At 57.5% G+C, this 20,156-nt stretch overlaps 1 protein-coding gene across 6 annotated transcripts; it reads left to right on the top strand.

Annotated features, from left to right (window-relative positions):
- The first annotated feature begins 678 nt into the window (after positions 1–678).
- Positions 679–20,146, top strand: PDZD7 (PDZ domain containing 7). Of its 6 annotated transcripts, XM_042960821.1 has the most exons (17): positions 679–720; positions 1,378–1,769; positions 6,521–6,661; positions 6,967–7,141; positions 7,675–7,851; positions 8,086–8,233; positions 9,554–9,614; positions 9,991–10,398; positions 10,902–11,099; positions 12,649–12,696; positions 13,272–13,447; positions 16,555–16,646; positions 16,757–16,848; positions 17,004–17,075; positions 17,575–18,174; positions 18,469–18,569; positions 18,976–20,146. In XM_042960821.1, exons 2-17 carry the CDS (start codon positions 1,544–1,546, stop codon positions 19,189–19,191), a joined length of 2,931 nt encoding a protein of 976 aa, XP_042816755.1. In that variant the 5' UTR covers positions 679–720; positions 1,378–1,543; the 3' UTR covers positions 19,192–20,146. The 6 variants fall into 6 exon arrangements, 5 of the variants coding, with proteins under 5 accessions (XP_042816755.1, XP_042816756.1, XP_042816757.1 ...); XM_042960822.1 differs by lacking the exons at positions 18,469–18,569; positions 18,976–20,146 and having other exon boundaries at positions 17,579–17,698; XM_042960823.1 differs by lacking the exons at positions 17,004–17,075; positions 17,575–18,174; positions 18,469–18,569; positions 18,976–20,146 and adding an exon at positions 15,717–15,781 and having other exon boundaries at positions 16,757–16,845.
- Positions 20,147–20,156: the final 10 nt, after the last annotated feature.

Genomic DNA, 20,156 nt, shown 5'->3' with positions numbered 1-20,156 from the left:
GAAGGCTCAAGGTAGCTCTGTCTGCATCAAGCAAGTGGCTCAGAAAGATTCTTCCTCCCCCTAGTGTCCTGGAACCAGTGATCCACTCTGTCCCCTTTCCAGAACTGAGGGGCCAGAGAGACACTTTGTGACATAGAAGGAAGACGCATGAGAAGGAAGTCAACCCTCAAACACACACCCACACCCACCCACACACACATATACTTCACAACTCATCCAGTCACCTTACAGGGCACGCCTGCCGCACGCCCAGGCGCCAGCCCACGCTCCTGCCCACCTCATGCTCACGCCCCCACTGCCCAGGTGACATTCCTTCACTGAGGCCTCACAGGTGACGCGAAGGGGTGACAATTCCGAGCCCTAGCATCTAGCTTGGCCTGGAGAAGACGCTGTTCTGGGCTCCCCTGCGCTGAGCCGGTAGCGGGAGGGGGCGGCGAGGCGTGACCCAAACCCTAAATTCGTGGGGGCGTGGTGGGGCATCGGAACTCGAACTGCAGGGGTCTCAGCCCAGGTGACAAACGCCTGACCCGAGCGCCAGAAACAGGGGGTGGAGAGAGTGACTGGCGGCCCTCGCAGCCAATGGGAGCCCGGGGCTACGTAGGCCAGCCCTGTTCCAGCAGCTAGGCGGAGCGTGGGCGGGGTTCCCCGGACGCTGCAAGAGCTCGCGCCCGCGCCCACCGGCTGGCTGGCGAGGCCGGCGGCCGCCGCACCAACAAGCAGGTGAGGGGGGCCAAGGTCAAGAGGCGGGGGCCGAGGGTGGGATGCTGCGTTCTGAATCCCAGAGCTGCTCTGGGGGACTTAGCTCCGGGTTTGGGGCGCGTTGTTGTGGGTCTCTAGCCAGCAGGTCCTCCCCGCAAGCCTGGGAGACGTTGAGGCAACCCCTTTCGACGGGAGAGGGGGTGGGAGGGACAGCAGCCTGGAGCCAAGGGATCTGTGGCGGTCGGGAAATCTCCGGGGCCATTGGCTGCAGCTGTCCCAGGTCCTGACGCCCTGCCTCGAGACATGAGCCCCCTGCCCACAAACACAAGGAAAGGCGTGCAGTGACTGGTCCTGCCCCCTATTTCTCTCACACCACTTGAAGCCCTAGGGCCCGCAAGAACCCATCTCCACTCTCTCAGCCTCTACTGAGAACTGGTCACTGGGGTGGATGACTCAGCTGAGAGCAGGAATGAGGGGTGAATGAGAGGTTCCCACTGGCGTTGTATAAATGACTCCGAAAATCCACGATGGTGCCTGGACTGGGCCAGGGGTGGGAGACGGGAGGGGCCTAGGGCATGGGAGGGCAGGAAGCTCAAATCAGGGCGAGGGGTGGAAGTTCTGGGAGGCAGCAAGGGCAACATTCACACCCTTGTCCCAACCCCTGCTCTCCCTCCGCAGGCCTGGAGCGCACACTGCTGTGAGGCAACGGAGGTGGGGGGCTCCCAGTCCCTGAGACCCCAGTCCCGCACGGAAGGCTCATGGAGCCCGGGGCACGCGGGGCCCTTTGCTCCAGGGCTAGCAGATTCTTTCTGGACCTGTAGGGCGCCACCCCAGTCTAGCCACAATGGCGCACAGTTTTGCGGTGGGCTTCGACCCACTGGGCCTTGCAGACCTAAGCTCGGGCTCTCTGAGCTCCCTCTCCTCCCGAGGCCACCTGGGCAGCGACTCGGGCTCCGCAACGCGATACCTGCTGAGGAAGCAGCAGCAGCGGCTGTTGAATGGGCCCCCCCGCGGAATCCGAGCCTCATCGCCCATGGGCCGTGTCATCCTCATCAACTCTCCCATCGAAGGTGGGGGCGGGGCCCAGCTTGGGCCGGGAGCTAAGGGTGGGGGTAAGGGACAGCAGCACTAAGCAGGAGGAGGCAGAGCCAATATGGGTGGAGGAACCCAAGTGATGGGAGTCTTAAGGATGTGGGAGGTGGAGGGTCTCTGTTTACCCTTATACTCTACCTTATCAGCCCTTTCCTTATGTTTAGGCCAATCCTTTAGTGTTGCAGGGCTGTAGAGAGGTCAGAGGTGGGAGATAGGAGCCCGGAGGCACCGGAAAAGTGTGTGTGGTATGCTAGCCCCAAGTGAGCAAGATAGGGTATTGAATTGGCCCCTCCATCCTATGGGCTCTGCCTTTCTCCAATCCCTTTGTGTATGCCTTTGGTGGGGGGGCAGGATAGAGAATGATATAATCCCATCAACCAGCCCATTGTGTGACCAGCTCAGTGCGGGGCTGTGAGGAGTCAGTGCCCAACTGAGCAGACAGAATTTAAGATTTCAGGTGCAGAGGCCCCTGACCAGTTCATTCAGGAGAGCGTGCGGCTCTTGATCTCAGGTCATGAGTTCAAGCCCCATAGTGTGTGTACAGATGATTTCAAATAAGTAAATAATAGGGGCGCCTGGGTGGCTTGGTCGGTTAAGCGTCCGACTTCAGCTCAGGTCATGATCTCACGGTCCGTGAGTTCGAGCCCCGCGTCGGGCTCTGTGCTGACCACTCAGAGCCTGGAGCCTGTTTCAGATTCTGTGTCTCCCTCTCTCTCTGCCCCTCCCCTGTTCATGCTCTGTCTCTCTCTGTCTCAAAAATAAATAAACGTTAAAAAAATTTATAAAAAAAACAAATAAGTAAATAATAATAATAATAATAATAATAATAATAATAAAAGATTTCAGATGCAGAAGAAAAGAAATAGAGGTAGAGCAGCAAATGTTCCAAAAAGTGGGGAGAAGAGGAGGGTTGAGGATCAGGAAGGGAGTCCCAGGACTGAGCCCTGGTACCTAATCAGGGGGTACCTAATCTTCTGTAGTTGCCCAATGCTGTTTCATTGCACTCCTGTTCTATACCAGCCCTGCTTAGGTCCTGTAGGGGACCTAGAGAAAAATAAAGGTCAATCTTCACCTTCCAGAAATTTACAGGGTAGCAGAGCTTAGAGAGAGCAATGAGAACAGCTGCTGCTGGGGTAGAGGTATCCCAGATAAGGCTGGAAGTGGAAAACAAGAGTACAAGTTGCGGGGGGGGGGGGGGAATGCAATTAGGAGACAGCCAGGCTGCAGTGACAGATGTGAGGCGACACAGAGCTAGTGAGTAAGGCAGGACCTTGAATGCCCATGGGGAATGGGGACCCCCCGCCCCGGGGTTGGGCTCTCTGCGGGCCAGATGCCATTAATGTCTCCAGCTCCCCTTTTGTCTCTCAGCGAGCAGAACTCCCCTGGCTGGATCCCAGAGTGGGCTTTTCAGACCCTCTTCCTCCCCTCTGACCCAGCTGGGCATCTCTGTTCTCCTCCCTGGGCCACTGGGGCAGGGATAGCCATGTTGCTCAGGCAGCAGGCTTTCCTGCCTCAGTGGCCCAGCATGCCCACCCCCATCATCTAGTATGATGGGCCTCACCCCTAGGTGAGCTGTAGGGCACTGCTGAGGGTCAGCACTGTCATTCGGGTCATGGAGCAGAAGTCCTGAGAGGAGCTAGGAGACATGGTAGGGGACAGGGAAGGCACTGGGGCAGGACCCTTGTAAGTCCCATTGTATTAAAATAACTATGTTTTACCTCCCCTTCACAACCACGCACACCATGCCCAGCTACAATGTAACAGCTCTGTCCACTGTCCTGCTAAAGATCCTCTTGCAGAAGTTCCAGGATTGCTCTCTCTCTTTCTACCTCACCCTAGAGCCCCAGTGCAGCCAGGAGAGCAGGTCTCCCAGCAATGGGAGGACTGGGGCATTGCTCTGACCTGCCAGCCCCTACCCTGTCTGGGCTGGGAAGCTCTGAGCCCAGAATCTTCCCCCTCTGCCAGAGCACAAACATCTCCCAATTCACCGAAGCCTGGAACCTCTCCCCCTTGTTACTATTCAGACCATTCCAGAGGCCTAAAATAGCTGATAAGGGAGAGACAGTGGGAAGGGAGAAAGTGCTACCCCCATCACCCCCACGAGTTCCCACCAGCTCCGCAAACTCAGCTGGTCCCAAATGAAATGCACCCTCTAATCCAAACCAGCCCTTTCTCCTCACTCTCCTTGTTCATTGGTCTATTCACTCATTCATCCATTTATTCTTTTACTCATTCAAAAAAGACTTAGCAGATATCAAGTGCTGAGCAACACATTGGAGATATATTGGCAGAAAAGAATTACAAAGTCCCTACCACGATTGAGTTTACAATCTAGTGGAAGGAGACAGACAATAAAATAATATATGAATAAGCAGTGTATGAATAAATAATATATGAATAAGCAAATAATGAGAAAGGATGGTAAGAATCTTGGAGGTACTAATTTGGACGGCACGACAGAGTAGCGGTTCTCAAACTTTGGAATACATCAGAATTGCCTGGGGTGGGGGGGGCTTGTTAAAAGACAAGTTGCTGGGTCCTACACCCAGAGCTTCTGATTCATTGTGTCTGTAGCGAAGAGCAAGAACACACATTGTTGTTATATAATGTTTTAAGACTTTATTTTGAAGTGATCTCTATACCCAACCTGGGGCTCGAACTCATAACCCCAAGACCAAGAGTTGCATGTCGTACCAACAGAGCTAGCCAGGTGCCCCAGGTAGACATCTTTTTTGAATAAGTGCCTGGGTGCCGCTGCTGCTGTTGGTCTGGGGAGCATGCTTTGAGAACCGCTCTAATAGAGACCATCTGGGAAGAAGGGAAGGGACTTCTTTAGGTAGGGTAGTCCAGGAAGGCTTCTCCGAGAAAGCGGTGTCCGAGCCAGGAGGGGCTGCAGAATGGATGCTGGCTTTACAAAAGTCTGGACAAGAGTATCAAGGATTGAGGGAACACTGAAATGATTGGCCCGTGAGAGGAACAGGAAGGAGGTCAGTTTGGCCAAAGCTCAGTGAGGCTAGGGATGGTGGCCAGAGGTGAGGGTAGGGAGGTGGGCAGAGGACAGCCCATGGAGGGCCTTACTGGGCAGGGGGGGCTGTGGAGTTCCTTCTAGAAGCCGGAGCAGGCATTGAAGTTCTCAATAAGCAGTCTACTGTAAAAGCTGGCTCTGGCCACTGTAGAGAATGGTCTAAACGAGGCAAGAATGGAGGTGGGGAGACAGTGAGGAGGCTGTGAGTGCCTAGAGGGAGAGGTCGGTGGCCCAGGCTAGGGTAGTGGAGGTAGAGAAGTTTCCATCCTCAGAGTCCCCAAGCTCCTATGCTCAAAACCCCAGTGTGGCATCCCTCTGGCTCAGGGCCCTAGGAAGGCCCCAGGGAGGGCCTGAGAAGAAAGAGGGCTGGGGGGCAGGAAAGCAATAGACTCCTTGGCTGGGTTGAGACCTATACAGTCAGAATCAGCCAGGAAGCCTTAGAATATCGCACATCTCTGTCCTGCACCATCCATGCCCACAGGCTGCCCTTGGAGATTTCTTCCTGAGCTGTTCTGCTCATGTATTGTAACCTGATTTCTCTTAGATCACACACACAGAGAGAGAGAGAGAGAGAGAGAGAGAGAGTGAGAGAGAGACAGAGACAGATTTGTCCCCCACAAACACCTCTAGAGTAAGCCTTGTTCAAGAGGAAATCTCATCTTCTCACCTTCTCACCTGAGACCTAGCTTCCCTCTGCAGTCTTCTTATTTTTCTCTAACCAAAGGCCTTCTCAAGGACTCACTCCATCCCCTTCTTCAATAGTGCCCTCCCTTTCTGCTCCCCCCCTCCAACCAAATCCCACTCATCTCAGGCTTCCAAATCATTTTCCCTGACAGCTCCAGCCCCTAGGGACCCTGCTCCTCTGACTTTTCCCAACACTGATGGAGGGGACCCCTCTGGGCTCTGGGCAAACCCTGCAACATAGTGGTGTTTTGGGTTTCTCTCCTCATATAGTCAAGTAGCTCCTAGAGCCCTTACCTCCAGAATCACAGAGTTGAAGAGATAGAAGGAGCCTCGGGGATCCGTCCACAATATCCCAGACAAGGATTTATCAGGGGTCAGCTTGTATGCCTCCAAAGATGGGGAACTCATTATCTCTCCAAAACTCATTCCGTTGTCTGACAGCTGAAGGTTTTAGATAGATAGCCTCTATCTCAGGCTTGGTTCTGTCCTCTGGGTTACACAAACAAAAACATCCAATGTCTTTCACAGAATAGCTCTTCAACTGTTTGAAGATTAGCATACTCATTTCTGTGCAAGCTGAAGAGCCCAAATTTGCTCAACTCTGCCCTATCGAATGGAATCTTGAACCTCTTCTCTATCCATCTGACCCTTAGAGTGACAGGATTTGTAGGAATTTGTCCTATCTCAGGCCTGTGGGTGTGAGAAGCTGAGTAAGCATTAGAAACACACACACACACCTGCACACACGAACATGCGCACACACACATATGCACACACACTCACCTATGTAAGGGAAGGAGAGCAGTGGCTTCTACTGTGGAGTCCTGTCCTGCCTATTCCCACACTCTCCCTGGCCCATGGCCTCAAAACCACCAATAGGGAACTCAGAAATTGGCTGCCCTCAGGCCTTAGAGCTTTAGGTATCTTTGCCTAGAAACCCAGCCTTTGCAGGCCGCAACCTGTGCCCAGAAAGGACATGGGAGTCATGCCTATGTCCCTCCCACCCACACCACCACACAGCCAACAGTGATGAGAGCGACATCATCCATGCGGTCCGGGTGGAGAAGAGTCCAGCAGGGAGACTGGGTTTCAGTGTGCGGGGCGGCTCGGAGCATGGCCTGGGCATCTTCGTCAGCAAGGTGGAGGAGGGGAGCAGTGCAGGTGAGCAGGGCTCCCAGGAGCGAGGTTCTGGCTTAGGATGGTGCTCTTATCAGGGATGGGAGGAAAGGGTCCTCAGCTTTGGAGGGCCCGATCCAGTGGGGACATGGGGCCCCCTCCCAGGGTGGAGTGGGCTAATGGACAGGTCCCTAGTCTCATAAGGACTACTCAGACCTCACCTGGGGATCCCCAATTTCACGGAAGAAGTTTTACCCCAGGGAGCCTTGTGTGGTGGCGGGAGGCTTAGCTTCACCCTGGAGGACTTCTCCCAAGTGGCCCCTGCCAGCCACGCCCCTCCCCTGGTGCAGAGCGGGCCGGCCTGTGCGTGGGGGACAAGATCACGGAGGTGAATGGGCTGAGCCTGGAGAGCACCACCATGGGCAGCGCCGTGAAGGTGCTGACTGGCAGCAGCCGCCTGCACATGATGGTGAGGCGCATGGGCCGAGTGCCGGGCATCAAATTCTCCAAAGAGAAGACCACGTGGTGAGAACGCCTGGCCCCAGCCCTGGCTTTTCCCCTCCCCATCCAGTCCCCCCCCACCCCCCCGCAGGAGAGGCCGAGGTCACAGGGCTCTGCGTGGAACTTGACTAGTATGGCTTCTACTCTTCCCTCCACCCAGGGCACCGGAAACACAGGGATCCCAAGGCCTGACCTTGAAATAAGACAAGGCCGGCCGTGTCTCTCCCCAGCCCTCCTCCCAACCCTGCTATCCCAGAGGCCAGCGGCCCTGCCCCCAACACCGCCCGGCCTCTGCTGTGAGCCTGGGGGTGGTAACAGCATCTCCCCCTCAGGGCTCTTGTAGGGAGCTGGGCACGATGGAGCTGCTCCGTAAAAAAGAGGAGATCCAGGTCGTTTTCCAAATTTGGCAAAATCTACATCCCACTGAACGTCCCTGGGCTGGGGAGTCCCCCAAGGCAACCTCTCCTTTCCCGTGCGGTTGTCAAGGATGCTGGGAGGAGGGGGGTGGTGGTGGTGGATGGGGGGCCCAGGTCGAGGGCCCCTTGCTGTTGTCCCAGGGTGGATGTGGTGAACCGGCGGCTGGTGGTGGAGAAGTGCCGGTCAACGCCGTCTGACAGCGGCTCGGAGGATGGCGTGCGGCGCATCGTCCACCTGTACACCACGTCAGACGACTTCTGTCTGGGCTTCAACATCCGCGGGGGCAAGGAGTTCGGCCTGGGCATCTATGTGTCCAAGTGAGGGCTGGGCGGGGCATGCAGTGGGCGGGGATCAACAAGCGAGGCCTGGCCAATGACATGTCCAAAGGAGGGCCTGGGTCAGGGGTGGGGTCTGGAGAGGGGTGGGGGGCTCCGGGAGAAGAGCCAAGGAGTCTGGCTGGGGCATCCCTGTATCCGAGGGAGGAGAGTCTGGACTAGGGTGAGAGAGGGCAGGCTAGGCAGCCGACCAGACCGCCTCCTGTCTGACCCCAGAGTGGACCACGGTGGGCTGGCCGAGGAGAATGGCATCAAGGTGGGGGACCAGGTCCTGGCGGCCAACGGCGTCAGGTTCGACGACATCAGCCACAGCCAGGCCGTGGAGGTGCTGAAGGGCCAAACACACATCATGCTGACCATCAAGGTGGGCAGGACTGTGGGTATCAGGGAGAGGCCAGACTATAGAAGGACTTCCCTGACCGCTCTAGTACATCATTATGCCCATCGCTCTACAGTCTATGGTTTTGCCATAGCCATCGGAGAGGGAGGGCAGGCATTGCGCTCGTCCCTATTTCTCAGAAGAAGAAACTGAGGCTCAGAGAGGCAGAGTAACTCAGGAATCCCAGTCCATTACTCAGCTGGTCAGTAGCAGGGCCTGGCTCCAGTCCTGCTCTTCAGATGCCTAGGGCAGTGCCCCTTCATATGAGTGGTGGAGGACCTGGGCTGAAAGGAGAAAATGTCCCACCCAGAGGGTGGGGTGGTAGCTGTGGCTTTGGGCAGGACGTGGGCACAGGGCAAAGAGGCTGGGCTGGGGCCAGAGATTGGATTTCAGGGGAGGCACCTGCATTCATTATTCATGTGGGTCTCACACTTGCCTGAGGATCAGGTCTTTCTCACTCTGTCTCCAGAGGAGGTGACGTCTCGCTCTCCGCTAGTGCCCAGTCCCAGCCCCTGCCCTGCTCTCTTCCCTTTCCCAAGCTTTCACCCACATTGCCCTTCAGGGCCTCCTCTGCCATTCCTCTCCTTCTGCAACCTTATTTCCCATCCCACGATCCACCCCCCATCCCATTTCTCCCTTTCCTTCCTCTCACATGACCCCAAACACTCCTCCTCTCTCCCGCTCTGCCCCTCATTCATCCACTGAACATTTTCGAGTATGTTCTACATGATGGCCACTATGACAGGTACCGGGGCTGCCACGGTGAACAAGACAGGCAAGGTCTCTGCTCCTCGGGGGAGACGGACACACTAGATGCGGGCCAACTGTGACGAGTGCTACACTGTAATTAACAGAGAGGTGGGAGGGGTAACTTGGGAAGGCCCTTTTAGCCAGAGTGGTCAGGGCAGGTCTCTCTGGGGAAGTGACACCCGAAGAGGGAGGAGCTGGCCAGAAGGTGAGTTGAAGGAAGAGAATCAAGGCAGAAGGAACAGCAAGTACCAGGCTCTGAGGTACAGAGGAGTTTGGCATGTTGAGAAATAAAGCAGCTTGTTTGTCTAGAGCATGATGAACTTGGAGGAGAGAGAGAGATGGGGTTGAAAAGTTTACTCCTGTCCCGTCACTCCCCCTTCTTAACCCCATCCCTTCTCACCCACCCCCTTCTCGTCTTCCCTCACCCACCCCTCCTTCCACCCACCCCCTTTCTCATCCCTCCTACTCACTTACCCCCCTTCTCATCCCCCTTCTCACCCACCCCCTTCTTGCCCACTCCCCCATGCCTTCCTATGCCCACCGCGCTCTTCCCAGGAGACTGGCCGGTACCCTGCCTACAAAGAGATGGTTTCTGAGTACTGTTGGCTGGACCGATGTAAGTGGCTCAGGTCCATGGGTTGGAGGGAAAGGGCTGAGGCCCAAGGGTGGGTCAGAGTCTCTGAAGAATAGTTGGGCAGGAGGAGCAAACCTCCTTGGGACTTTCACACCACCCAGCGCCATTTCTGGGCTCCCTTCCGAGGAGCTGCAGGTTTGGTTCCAGGCTCCCCTTGGCTCTGGGGTCCTGCGGTGAGTGGAGGAGAACTGATTTGCCTAAGTCAGTGGCAGGACTGCTGAGCACCGGTTCCCCGGAGCCCGTGCTTCCAGCCCTGGCTGCTGCCCCACACTACCCACCCCCCGACCACCCCCAAGCCCAGGGTGGTCTGCAGCCCGGCCTTCCCCTCAGCCGCCCCCGCCTTCCCCACTGCCTGCAGTGAGCAACGGGGTGCTACAGCAGCTGTCCCCGGCCTCTGAGAGCAGCTCCAGCGTCTCCTCCTATGCCTCCAGTGCCCCCTACAGCTCGGCCGAGGGCTCGGGCTCCCTGCCCTCCGACCGCATGGATGTCTGCCTGGGGCCTGAGGAGCCCGGCGGTCGGGGGCCGGGCTGGGGGCGGGCGGACACAGCCATGCAGACGGAGCCCGATGTGGGGGGCCGCGTGGAGACCTGGTGCAGCGTGAGGCCCACCGTCATCCTCAGGGACACAGCCATCCGCTCCGATGGGCCCCGGCCTGCCCGCCGCCTCGATTCTGCACTCTCGGAGTCCCCCAAGACTGCCCTGTTGCTGGCCCTGAGCCGACCCCGGCCCCCCATCACAAGATCCCAGAGCCACCTGACCTTGTGGGGTACGTAGGGGGATGGGTGGCTGATGTTCTCTCCGAAACTCCCAGTCCCAAACCTGCCTCGCACCTTGTCCTGGGCCCCAAACCTCCCTTTGCCCCGGGCCTTGACCCAACCTCAGTTGCAGCCCCAGAATACACTTCGATGCTGCTCTGGGCCCCATTTTAAACTGGTCCTGGCCCCCAAGCCCCAGTTTGTTTTCCTGTCAGTTTTGGGCCCCAAACCAGTCCTAACCCATCCCTTCCACCCTACACACACACACACACACACACACACACACACACCAGCCCTCTTGGAGACTCCTCGAAGAACTAGAGCTGTGGGGTGGGGGAGGGTGGAAAGTTGGAGGAGGACACCCACCCCTACCTCCAGTACCACCTCCCCACAAAGCTGCAGGTCCTGTCTGCCCCCTACTCTCTCTCCTCTCTGTCCCTCCTCATACCCCTGCCCCTCGGCCTTCCCTTCTGCCCACCACTCCAGCCCCGCGGGCGCTCCCTCATGTCTGCAGAGGAGAAGAGGCAGAGGAAGAAGGAGAAGTTGGGGTCTCCTGGGGAGAAGGGAGCCCTGCAGCGCTCCAAGACACTGATGAACCTCTTCTTCAAGGGAGGGCGGCAGGGGCGGCTGGCAGGGGACGGGCACAGAGAGGCCTGGACGCTGGACAGAGGGACCCCGGCCAAGCCCCGCCCTCGCCTGGACCCGGAGAAAGGTAAGCGCCATGCCGGTCAGATGGGATGGGGTGGACGCAGGTGGGGCCCACGTTGGCATCCAGCAGCTCTGGGTTTAAATCCCACCCTGCTTATTACGAGCTGGGAGTAACCACTGGCCCCTGTAAGCCTGTTTCCTTATGAGTAAAGTGAGAGTGATGATACTATTTCTTTAGGAATAGTGAGGAATAAGTGTATGTACGGATGTAAACCACTTAAGGACCTCGTCTGGCATATGGAAGGTGCTCAGAAAATGTAGTGGTTATTGTTATACTGTCTCGTCTCCCCACTTTCCAGAAAGGAAATCTGATAGAGGCACAACATAGCAAGGAAGTTGAAGGGCTTGGGTCAGATCCCTGTGCCCTTGGTGCTGAGGTGGGTAGGGGGCTCCTCTCCTCGAATACGTGGCTACATCTCCCCTGGCCAGAGCTCCACAGGCCCTACCCAGCTCTAGAACCATCCTTGAGCAAGGTCATTTCTAAAGCAGGGCCCAAGCAGAAGGGCCTCGGCAGGCTCCACTATGTCAGGGGCTTCAAGGACCCTCAGAGAGGGCCTCTCGTCTCTCAGGTGAGGTTCAGAGACTGGACAAGTTGAGACGCTTGGGGTTGTATGGGCCAGAAACTCAACTCAAATTAGGTTTAAAAAGCACTGCTTGGCTCAGCTACTGATGTAAGTGGGTCTAAAGATTTAAACACTCTCATCAGACATCTGCCCCCTTCATCTTTGGTTCCATTTTCCCCTGGGTTGGCTTCATTATCATGTAGGTTTTGCCCACTCAGAGTTAAGATGACCACTGTTGCTTAGCAACCCAGGGACAAGAAACCTTCTTAAATAGTTCCGGCTGAAGTCCTAGGTTCTCACTGACCCAGCGGGGACCACATGCCCAACAAATGGCTGTGGGGTGGGGTGGGGGGGTGCTCTCATGGGCCAGCCTGTGTCTTGTGCCCACTCTGGAGTACATGCACCGAGAATGGGGGTCCCCAGGTGAAATCGGGGTGCTGTTTCCGGAGGGAGAGTGGGTGTTGGGTAGGAGCTGGCCCTGCCCCTCCTGGGGGGCTAAAGTGAGAGTCTCACGGGAGAGACTCTTTAAATGAGGCCAGGCCAGCTTCCACCTCTTCAACCCATCTCTTTTTCCACAGCCTCTGAGGCCCTGCTCTCTCCTGATTCTTCTCCCATCCCTCTGGCCTCTCCTCTCTCTCCTCCAAAGGCTCTTCTTTTTTTCTCTGTCCCTTGAAGGTAGGTGCCCCCCCACCTTCTCTTCGGGGTTCTTCCCCCCATATATTTGCCTCTGAATGAGTCTCCACAAGCAGAGGTCAAACTGTACCCTCTCTTGGTCCCAAACCTTCACGGACTTCTGCTGCCTATGAATGAAGTCCCTAGTTGACCATGGCCCCAAGACCTTCATGGCCTGGCCTCTGGCCTCCCCATTCCACCTCCTCCCAGCCTGAGCTTTTCATCCCAGCCAGTGATCCAGCCGTCCCTGAGCCCCCCAAGCCCCATTTGCAGGTTGGGCGCCAGGGCCTTCAGCTTAACCCTTCTTCTTCACGGCAGGGGCAGTGGGGCCCGTGCAGAAGTTTGTCACGTGGAGACTGAGACGCGGTAATTCAGCATCCCTTTAACAAGGCCTGGCGACAGAGCTGCAGATGGGGTGCATGTTGGGGGCTGCTAAGAAGCTTTGGGCTAAACTCAGTTGGGGCCAAGTATGGGGGACTGGGTGCGTATTGAGGGCAGCTAAAAGCATTGGACTAAGCTTACTCGGAAAGACAGGGCTGCAGACAGATGTTGGGGTACGTTTTTGAGGACTGGGGAGCTTGGTTGGGACCCCCAAAGACGGATTTTGGGGGCGGTGAGGAAGCCTGTGCTGGAACTCCAATGAGTACTATGACAGTGCATGTTCGGGGGCCCAGAGGGCACTGGGCTAGGACACCATTAAGGAACAGACTAGTAAAGGGGTCTGTGATGGGGGCCACGGGGTCTGGACTGGTGCTCCACTGGTGGGCAGATTGCTATGGGAGGCCATGGAGGGGAGAATCCGGGCTAGGCCAGGATGTTGTCAGGGGCACCTAGGCCTCTCACGGACCTGTTCTGGGGTCCGACCCAATTGAGAGAGGCCCCTACTTCCCCCTCGATGTCTCCTGGCTCCTTCATCATACACCTTCGTTCCTGCCCTACAGAGCGGGAGAGGGGCCGGGCCCTGCTCTCTGCCAGGTCTGGGAGCCCCTCTGGCCAGCTGCCTGATGTGGATGAGCGGGTGCAAGCCTGGGAGAGCCGACGGCCCCTTATTCAGGACCTGGCCCGACGGCTGCTGACTGACGACGAGGTGCTGGCAGTCACCCGCCACTGCTCCCGGGTGAGCTTCCAGCCTGCCCCCAACTCCAGCACACGGTCACCCAGCCCCTCGTTCATTCAGGCCACTGTCTCCGGCTATCTGGGATCGAGGCCGTGAGGTCAGTGGTCAGAAAATGCAGGAGTCACTCCTGTCACACACACACACACACACACACACACTGAGCTTACAGGCAGGAAGGGGAGTTACAATGACTAGAACCTAGACACCCGTAGTGGCAAATCATGTGAAGTACTGTGAAAGGAAAAAACATGAGAACATAACCCAAGAGATACAAATTAGGTCCAGGGGGGGCCTCCTGGAGGAGGTGATATTTCAGCTGAGACGGAGCCAGACAGGTGATGAGTGGGGGCACATCGCAGTCACTGCCTTCCTCCTCCTCTCAACCCCAGCCTTCCCTGCCACATGCCTCCCTCTGCACCTGGGTCAGCCGACAGGCCCAGCCTCATGCCGGACCCCCTCCCCTGTTACCCAGGTAAGTTATCCTTTGCCCCCCGCCACACACACACCCCGAGCCTCCTCCGACATCTACATCTGTTTCCTTCTACTTCAGACAAGAAGTAGGGCCCCAGGGCGGGGTGCAAGTTAGAGGTGAGGCAGTCCTTGCGGCCTGAATGTTGGGGAGGCTGTGGGAGGCACAGGTTATCCCTTCCAGGGGGATTGGTGGGCCCTCCCCTATCCCTCTGCCTCAAAGACCCCCAGGTTTCCTGTGCTGGGGTCCCTGTGAGGTGCCTGCATCAGTGCACGTGTGAGCCTGTGTGCAAGGACAAACTGAGGGGTTCCAGGGCATAGTTTGTGATCCCCAACCCCCCAAAGCTCTCTCACTCTGGTCAGGGTAGGGCTGTGTTGTGTGACTGTGTGATGTGTACATTTGTGTGTCCGTGGGGTCCCTGGGTTTGTGTCACCCTAACTGTATGACGGATCTGTGTGTGAGCGTGTATGTGTCTGGCTAAGGCACGTGTGGGTCACGTGGAGACTGAGGCCCAGTAATTCCTGCGGCCCTTTACCAAGGTCTGGTTTACAGCAGAGCTGCAGATGGGGTGCGTGTTGGGGGGAAACTAAGGTTCTCTGGGCTAAACTCCGTAAATATCAGCCTGCTCCACTCTGAGCGCTAAGTGGGGTGGCGCGCCCCGGCCGCCGTGAGCTTGCAATTCCGGGCTCCGGCCATTAGGTGGCGTGATGTGTCCGTTTCTTTGGTCAGGTCCTTCTCCATCATCCCTCTGTTCCTCCCACCCTGTCCAAACCAGGACCACCTCTCACTGCACCCCCACAGCACCTGCACACCACCCAAACTTGACCCGCACGACACCCTCACCAAGAGATCAGGCCCTCTGGGGTAGAGCTCTGGCCAGAATGATTAGTAAATCTCCCCCAGTGACTCAGATCACCGGGCCTCCCCTCTCTCTCCTCTGAGCTGTCTCTCCACAGCCACCAGACCAGGCTTTATAAGTCACCTCTTTGATCACTTTACACTCCCCAGACCCCCTTGCAACCTCTTACCTTTGACGGAATAGAGTTCCTTATGCTCACATTCAAGGCCTTCCCCGATTTGACTCCCCAACCACTAACCTCAGCTCTCCCATGGTCACCACATCACCACGTCATTATCTTCTGCTGGCCACTACATAGGGGTGTACAGGTGATGAACTGCACAACTCCAGAGCACTGCCTCTGGGAGTCACGACGTGCGCGGCCTACACGGAGGCCCTTCATGTACCCCGCGGCTAAGTTAAACTTCTCTCTGCCCGTTATGCCACGTCTCCCTTGGAGCGCCTTCCTCCCGACTTGCATGTTGTTCCCTGCATTCGTCCTTAAGAGTAAGTGTAAATGGAAGCCAACAAACAGACCAAAAGGGCTCAGCGTCAATGCCGCCTCCTCCAAGAAGCCAACTCCGGTCTTGCCACCCTCCTCTGAGACTCCCTCTGCCTCATTGCCAGTGGTTTGGAATTCACTGGGGCACGTGGCTCATCCTGCCCCTTGTTCCCACCACCAGACTGGCTTCTGAAGGAGCTGGAACAGGGTCATCTTCCTTGTGCCCCCACTGCCCAGTGCAGGGCCAGGCCCGTAGTAGGTGCTGAATGCAGGTTGGTGGACTTGAAGTGTGTATGTATGTGACTGGTTCTGTGCAATTGTATGTATCCCTCTCCCGACATGTGGGGTTGTATTTTTGATACGTGTTTGTCTGAGTCCCTGTAAGTCTGTGTGTGGTTTAGGGCCCCGTGGCTGACAACTTATTTCCGGGTGTTTCTGAACGTCTCACTCTGACCACCAGGGCTTGCTGTGTTGTGTCTCTGTCTATCCCTGTCCAGGACGCTGTGCGTGCGTCTCCCTGAATCAGTACGTGTCTCCCTTTCACCACCAGGGGGCGGTGTGCCATCCAAGCAGGGTGGCTCCCAGCGTTCGGTTTACCAGTTTGTCTGCGTTAGTGGGGTGTGGCTGGTGGCATCCGGGCAGTGCCAGGCAGAAGGGCCTCCCCCCAGCCCTCCCCACCCCCCCGGGTACTGACTGGGTAGGCTTTCTGTCGAGCCGCCCCTTCCCTAAGGTCCCCATTCCAGCCCTGAACAAAGCCTAATTGGTAGGTCTATGTGCAGACATATGCTGGGCCTCCCAGGCCCGCGGCCTAGTGTTTGGCTCAAATTCCTTCCTTCTGCCTGGGAGGTGGGGGTGGGGAAGAGAGCCCGCTGCCTACACATCCTTTTCCGGCACCAGAGCAGGCAAGGGCCAGACTTCTCAGGTTCCAGTCCCTCTTCACACTTCCTTACCTGTGTGGCCGTGGGCAAAGTCCTCGTCTCTGAGCCTCAGTTTCCGCACCGGTAAAACGAGGATAATTAATGTCATCTCTCAGGGTTGCTCAATGAGAGATCATATGTAAAAGGCTTAAAAAAGTGCTTGCTCCAAAGCTGTCATTGTTGTTGCTGCTATTATAGGTCTGTTATTATCGCAGGCTTCCACCTAGTCACCAACGTAAGACCGTCCTGTGAAAACCCCGGGGTTGGGGAGAAGCCTTCCTAAACGTGGGGAAACCCACATGCTCAAGCAGCGCCCCCCCCCCCCCCCCCCCGCCTCTGGATGGCCGTGCTGCTATCTGACCTCTGGGTCTCTCTCTGCAGTATGTGCACGAGGGCGGTGTGGAGGACCTGGTCAGGCCCCTGCTGGCCATTCTGGACAGGCCCGCAAAGTTGCTGCTACTGAGGGACATCAGGTGGGGCGGAGGGTGTGGGGAGGGCTGGGGGGCAGAAAGGGGACCTCTAATAACTCCCCCTACCTCCAGAACTGTGCCCCTGCCCACCCCCTATCTCTTGCCCTCCCCAGGAGTGTGGTGGCCCCCACGGACCTGGGCCGCTTTGACAGCATGGTGATGCCCGTGGAGCTGGAGGCTTTTGAGGCCCTTAAGAGCCGGGCAGGTCAGCAGCTGGGCGGTGGGGAGAGGGTGGGACCTGTAGACCCTAAGCCCCGGGTGGGGATGGGAGTGGAGTCTCCCAGGGGACAGGGGGCAGAGATGACCAGCCGTGTCCCCCGCTGGGCCCCCCGTCTCTGACCGGATCTCCTCTCCCACCAGTGTGGCCTCCTGCCTTGAGACCAGCCCAGCAAGACGCACCTCCCAAGCGTCACCTCGTCACGCCCGTGCCTGGTCAGTCAAGAGTCCCAGAGCCTGGGGAGGGGGCACACAGCTGGGGTATTAGGGAAGGGAAAAGGGGCCTTCTGCCCCTGCCCCCGTGTAGGGTATCCAGGCTTCAGAAGTTTGTCTGGTTCCCTGAAGGAAGTCCCTTGTCCACCGGAACCATTTTTATCGTCTCTACTCACCACCCACACTATTATTTCCTTAATAATTGGTTTTAGACCCACTCACTTTTGAAATCTAGTCTCACTCTCTGCAATAATCTCCGAGAAATTGCCAGTGTGGTGTGCGAGCGATATTTTTTCTACGACACATATCGCGATGGAAAGTATGAAAATACTATTCCAACAGAACCCGGGCAGTGTCCCTCACTGTGGCAAAGCTGCCGCAGGGCCCAAGCAAACCCACGCCTGGGTCCCCCAGGCCCTACCCCAGCAAAGGCAAGGACTGGGGCCTGGCACCAGCAAGGGCAAGGAGGGGCAGCCTGCCTGACCTCGGCCCTCTTCCCCAGATAGCCGTGGAGGTTTCTATCTGCTGCCTGTGAACGGCTTCTCAGAGGAGGAAGATGATGGGGAACTGAGGGAGCGGCTGGGGGGCCTCCAGCTCTCCCTGGGGGCCCCTGCTCCCTGCCACCCTCATAAAGGGATCCCCCCTCTCCAAGACGTGCCAGTAGATGCCTTCACCCCACACCGAAGCACCCGCACCCCCCCTCCGCAACCACCCCCCGTGGCTCCCAGGCCCCCAAGGCCTAACTGGCTGCTGACAGAACCCCCGACCCTGGAGGACCCGCAGCAGAGCCAGGTCCAGGGCCCTGCCCGGAGCCGCAGCCGCAGCCACAGCCGCAGCCGGGGCCGAGGCAAGTCCCCAGGACGCAGGCGCTCCCCGTCTCCAGCACCTATCTCCACCCAGAGCGTGGCCAACGGGCGCTACCACAAGCCTCGGAAGGCCAGGCCACCTCTGCCTCGACCTCTGGATGGGCAGGCAGCCAAGGCGGGAGGCCACCAAGGCCCCTCTGAGAATGGAACTGGTGGGACAGCCGAGGAGACAGCCGCGAAGGCCCCTGGCGGGGAGCTGAGGACAGTCACGTTGTCCAAGATGAAGCAGTCCTTGGGTGAGTCCAGGTGGGCCTGGGCCTGGCAGGTGGGGCTCTTGGGTTTGGTGGGGTCTGTGGGCTCGGTTTTGGGCTATAACTAGGGGGCTTGGGCTTAAGAAAAGATTGGGGTATGGGGGTAGATTGCGGAGGTGGGAGTAGACGATTTTTGGAGTTGAGGACTGAGTAATAATAGAATATGGGGATTAGGGAGAAGTCCGGGCCCGGACTTGCTGTTGGGGTCCTGGGTTTCTCCTGGGAGCTCTGGGTGGAGGGGGGTGGCTGCGCGTTCACCCACTGCTTCTCTCTCGCCAGGCATCAGCATTTCTGGGGGCATTGAGTCCAAGGTGCAGCCCATGGTGAAGATAGAAAAGATCTTCCCTGGGGGGGCTGCCTTCGTCAGTGGGGCCCTGCAGGTGGGTGAAGAGCACCCAGGCCCACTCCTGAGGCCCAGAGCTGAATTCTGGCGGGAGTGGGGCTAGAACATGCTCATCTTCCAGCCAGACAGGTTTAGACCAGGCCATGGGAGGCGGCTTGGGTGCAGGGGGGTCAGGACTGCACGATGACCAAGCCTAGGGAAAAATCTGTCCCCTCATGCCAGCCTGGGCCTGAGGGTGGCCCATCCTGTTCCACCCCTAGCCCCAAGGGACAAAGGGCCATTGTCTGTGTCTCACCCTGCCCCCGACCGCTCCAGGCACAAAAGTCCCATTGTCCATCCCCTCCACCCAGATGGGGAGGAGTGTCCTCGCTGGTGGAGGTGAGAGGTTGGGTGTTGGGCTGACCTGAGAAGGGAGGGCTGTGATTTTCCCACTCCCATCCCAGGCTGGCTTCGAGCTTGTGGCAGTGGATGGAGAGAGCCTGGAGCAGGTGACCCACCAGCGAGCAGTAGATACCATCCGCCGAGCTTATCGAAACAAGGCTCGGGAGCCCATGGAGCTTGTGGTCAGGGTCCCTGGGCCCAGCCCACAACCCTTACCCCCCGAGTCGTCAGCCCTCGCCGATCAGTGCCTTCCTGCTGACCATTCCCCTGCCCGCTGACCCCCTCCTGGTACTCATTCCTTCCCACTGCCTCCCAGAACCTCCCATAGATGCTCTTCCCACCGATTCCCAGATCCCTCCCACTGATGCCAGTCTCCTCCAGCGGACCGCGAGCCCAGTCCCTTCTCCAACCCCTCCGGACTCCCGATACTAACCCCAGACTCTCTCCACCTATGCCGGGACTCTTCCCACTGACCTCAGATCCTCCTGCTGCCTCCCAGACCTCCCCTCCTCCCCTCCTCTCGGGATTCAGGAACCTCTCACTCCTCCTCGACTTGCCTCCTCCCAGAGCTCCACACCGCTGGCGCAGACCTCCCCACTTTCTTCCCTCCCCCGCTGTCACTAAGGCTCTGCCCTTTCCAGATAAACTTGGTGTCAAGGACAAGGTGCTGCGGGGTAGGCTGTGTCACCCGCGCACTGCCCCCAACCTCCCACGACTGGGAGAGGTTGGGAGAAAGCCAAGGTCTGGAGCTTGGGACTGGCGGGCCCTTTCTCATGAGGCCCCCTTTAATGCCCCCAAGCACTGAGGAACATGGACTCTCAGGGCCCGGAGGGGTCACTGCATCCGTCCCCCAGCCCCAAGCAGTGTTCTGTGCAAGGGATAGGATGGAAAGCTTTTCTAGTTTCTCAAATCCTGGGAGACCGCTTCATGTGGTGGTCCGCTAGGATCTCACACTTTCCACTGGATTTGTCCATCCCCCATCACCCTTTCTCTCCCCAAGACCTCCACGAGGGGTCAGAAAGAGGTGGGAGTCGGGGTCAAAGAAGTTCCCATCAACTCTCTCTAGCACACTCGTCTTTTTTTACAAACAGAAAAATTTTTAATTTGTTTCTTTGGGTTTGTACAAGAAATTTACAGTGTGGAAAAATATACAAGTGAAAACGAGGCCATAAACCTGGGTGTGGGGAGGGGCCACTTGGTCACAAACACAAATAAACAAGACGTTTCTGAGTTCTTCCTTTGG

Source organism: Panthera tigris, chromosome D2, assembly GCF_018350195.1.
Source record: "Panthera tigris isolate Pti1 chromosome D2, P.tigris_Pti1_mat1.1, whole genome shotgun sequence".
Taxonomy (NCBI): Eukaryota; Metazoa; Chordata; class Mammalia; order Carnivora; family Felidae; genus Panthera; species Panthera tigris.
The sequence above is the reverse complement of the archived record's forward strand: the minus strand, read 5'-3'. Positions and strand labels throughout refer to the sequence as shown.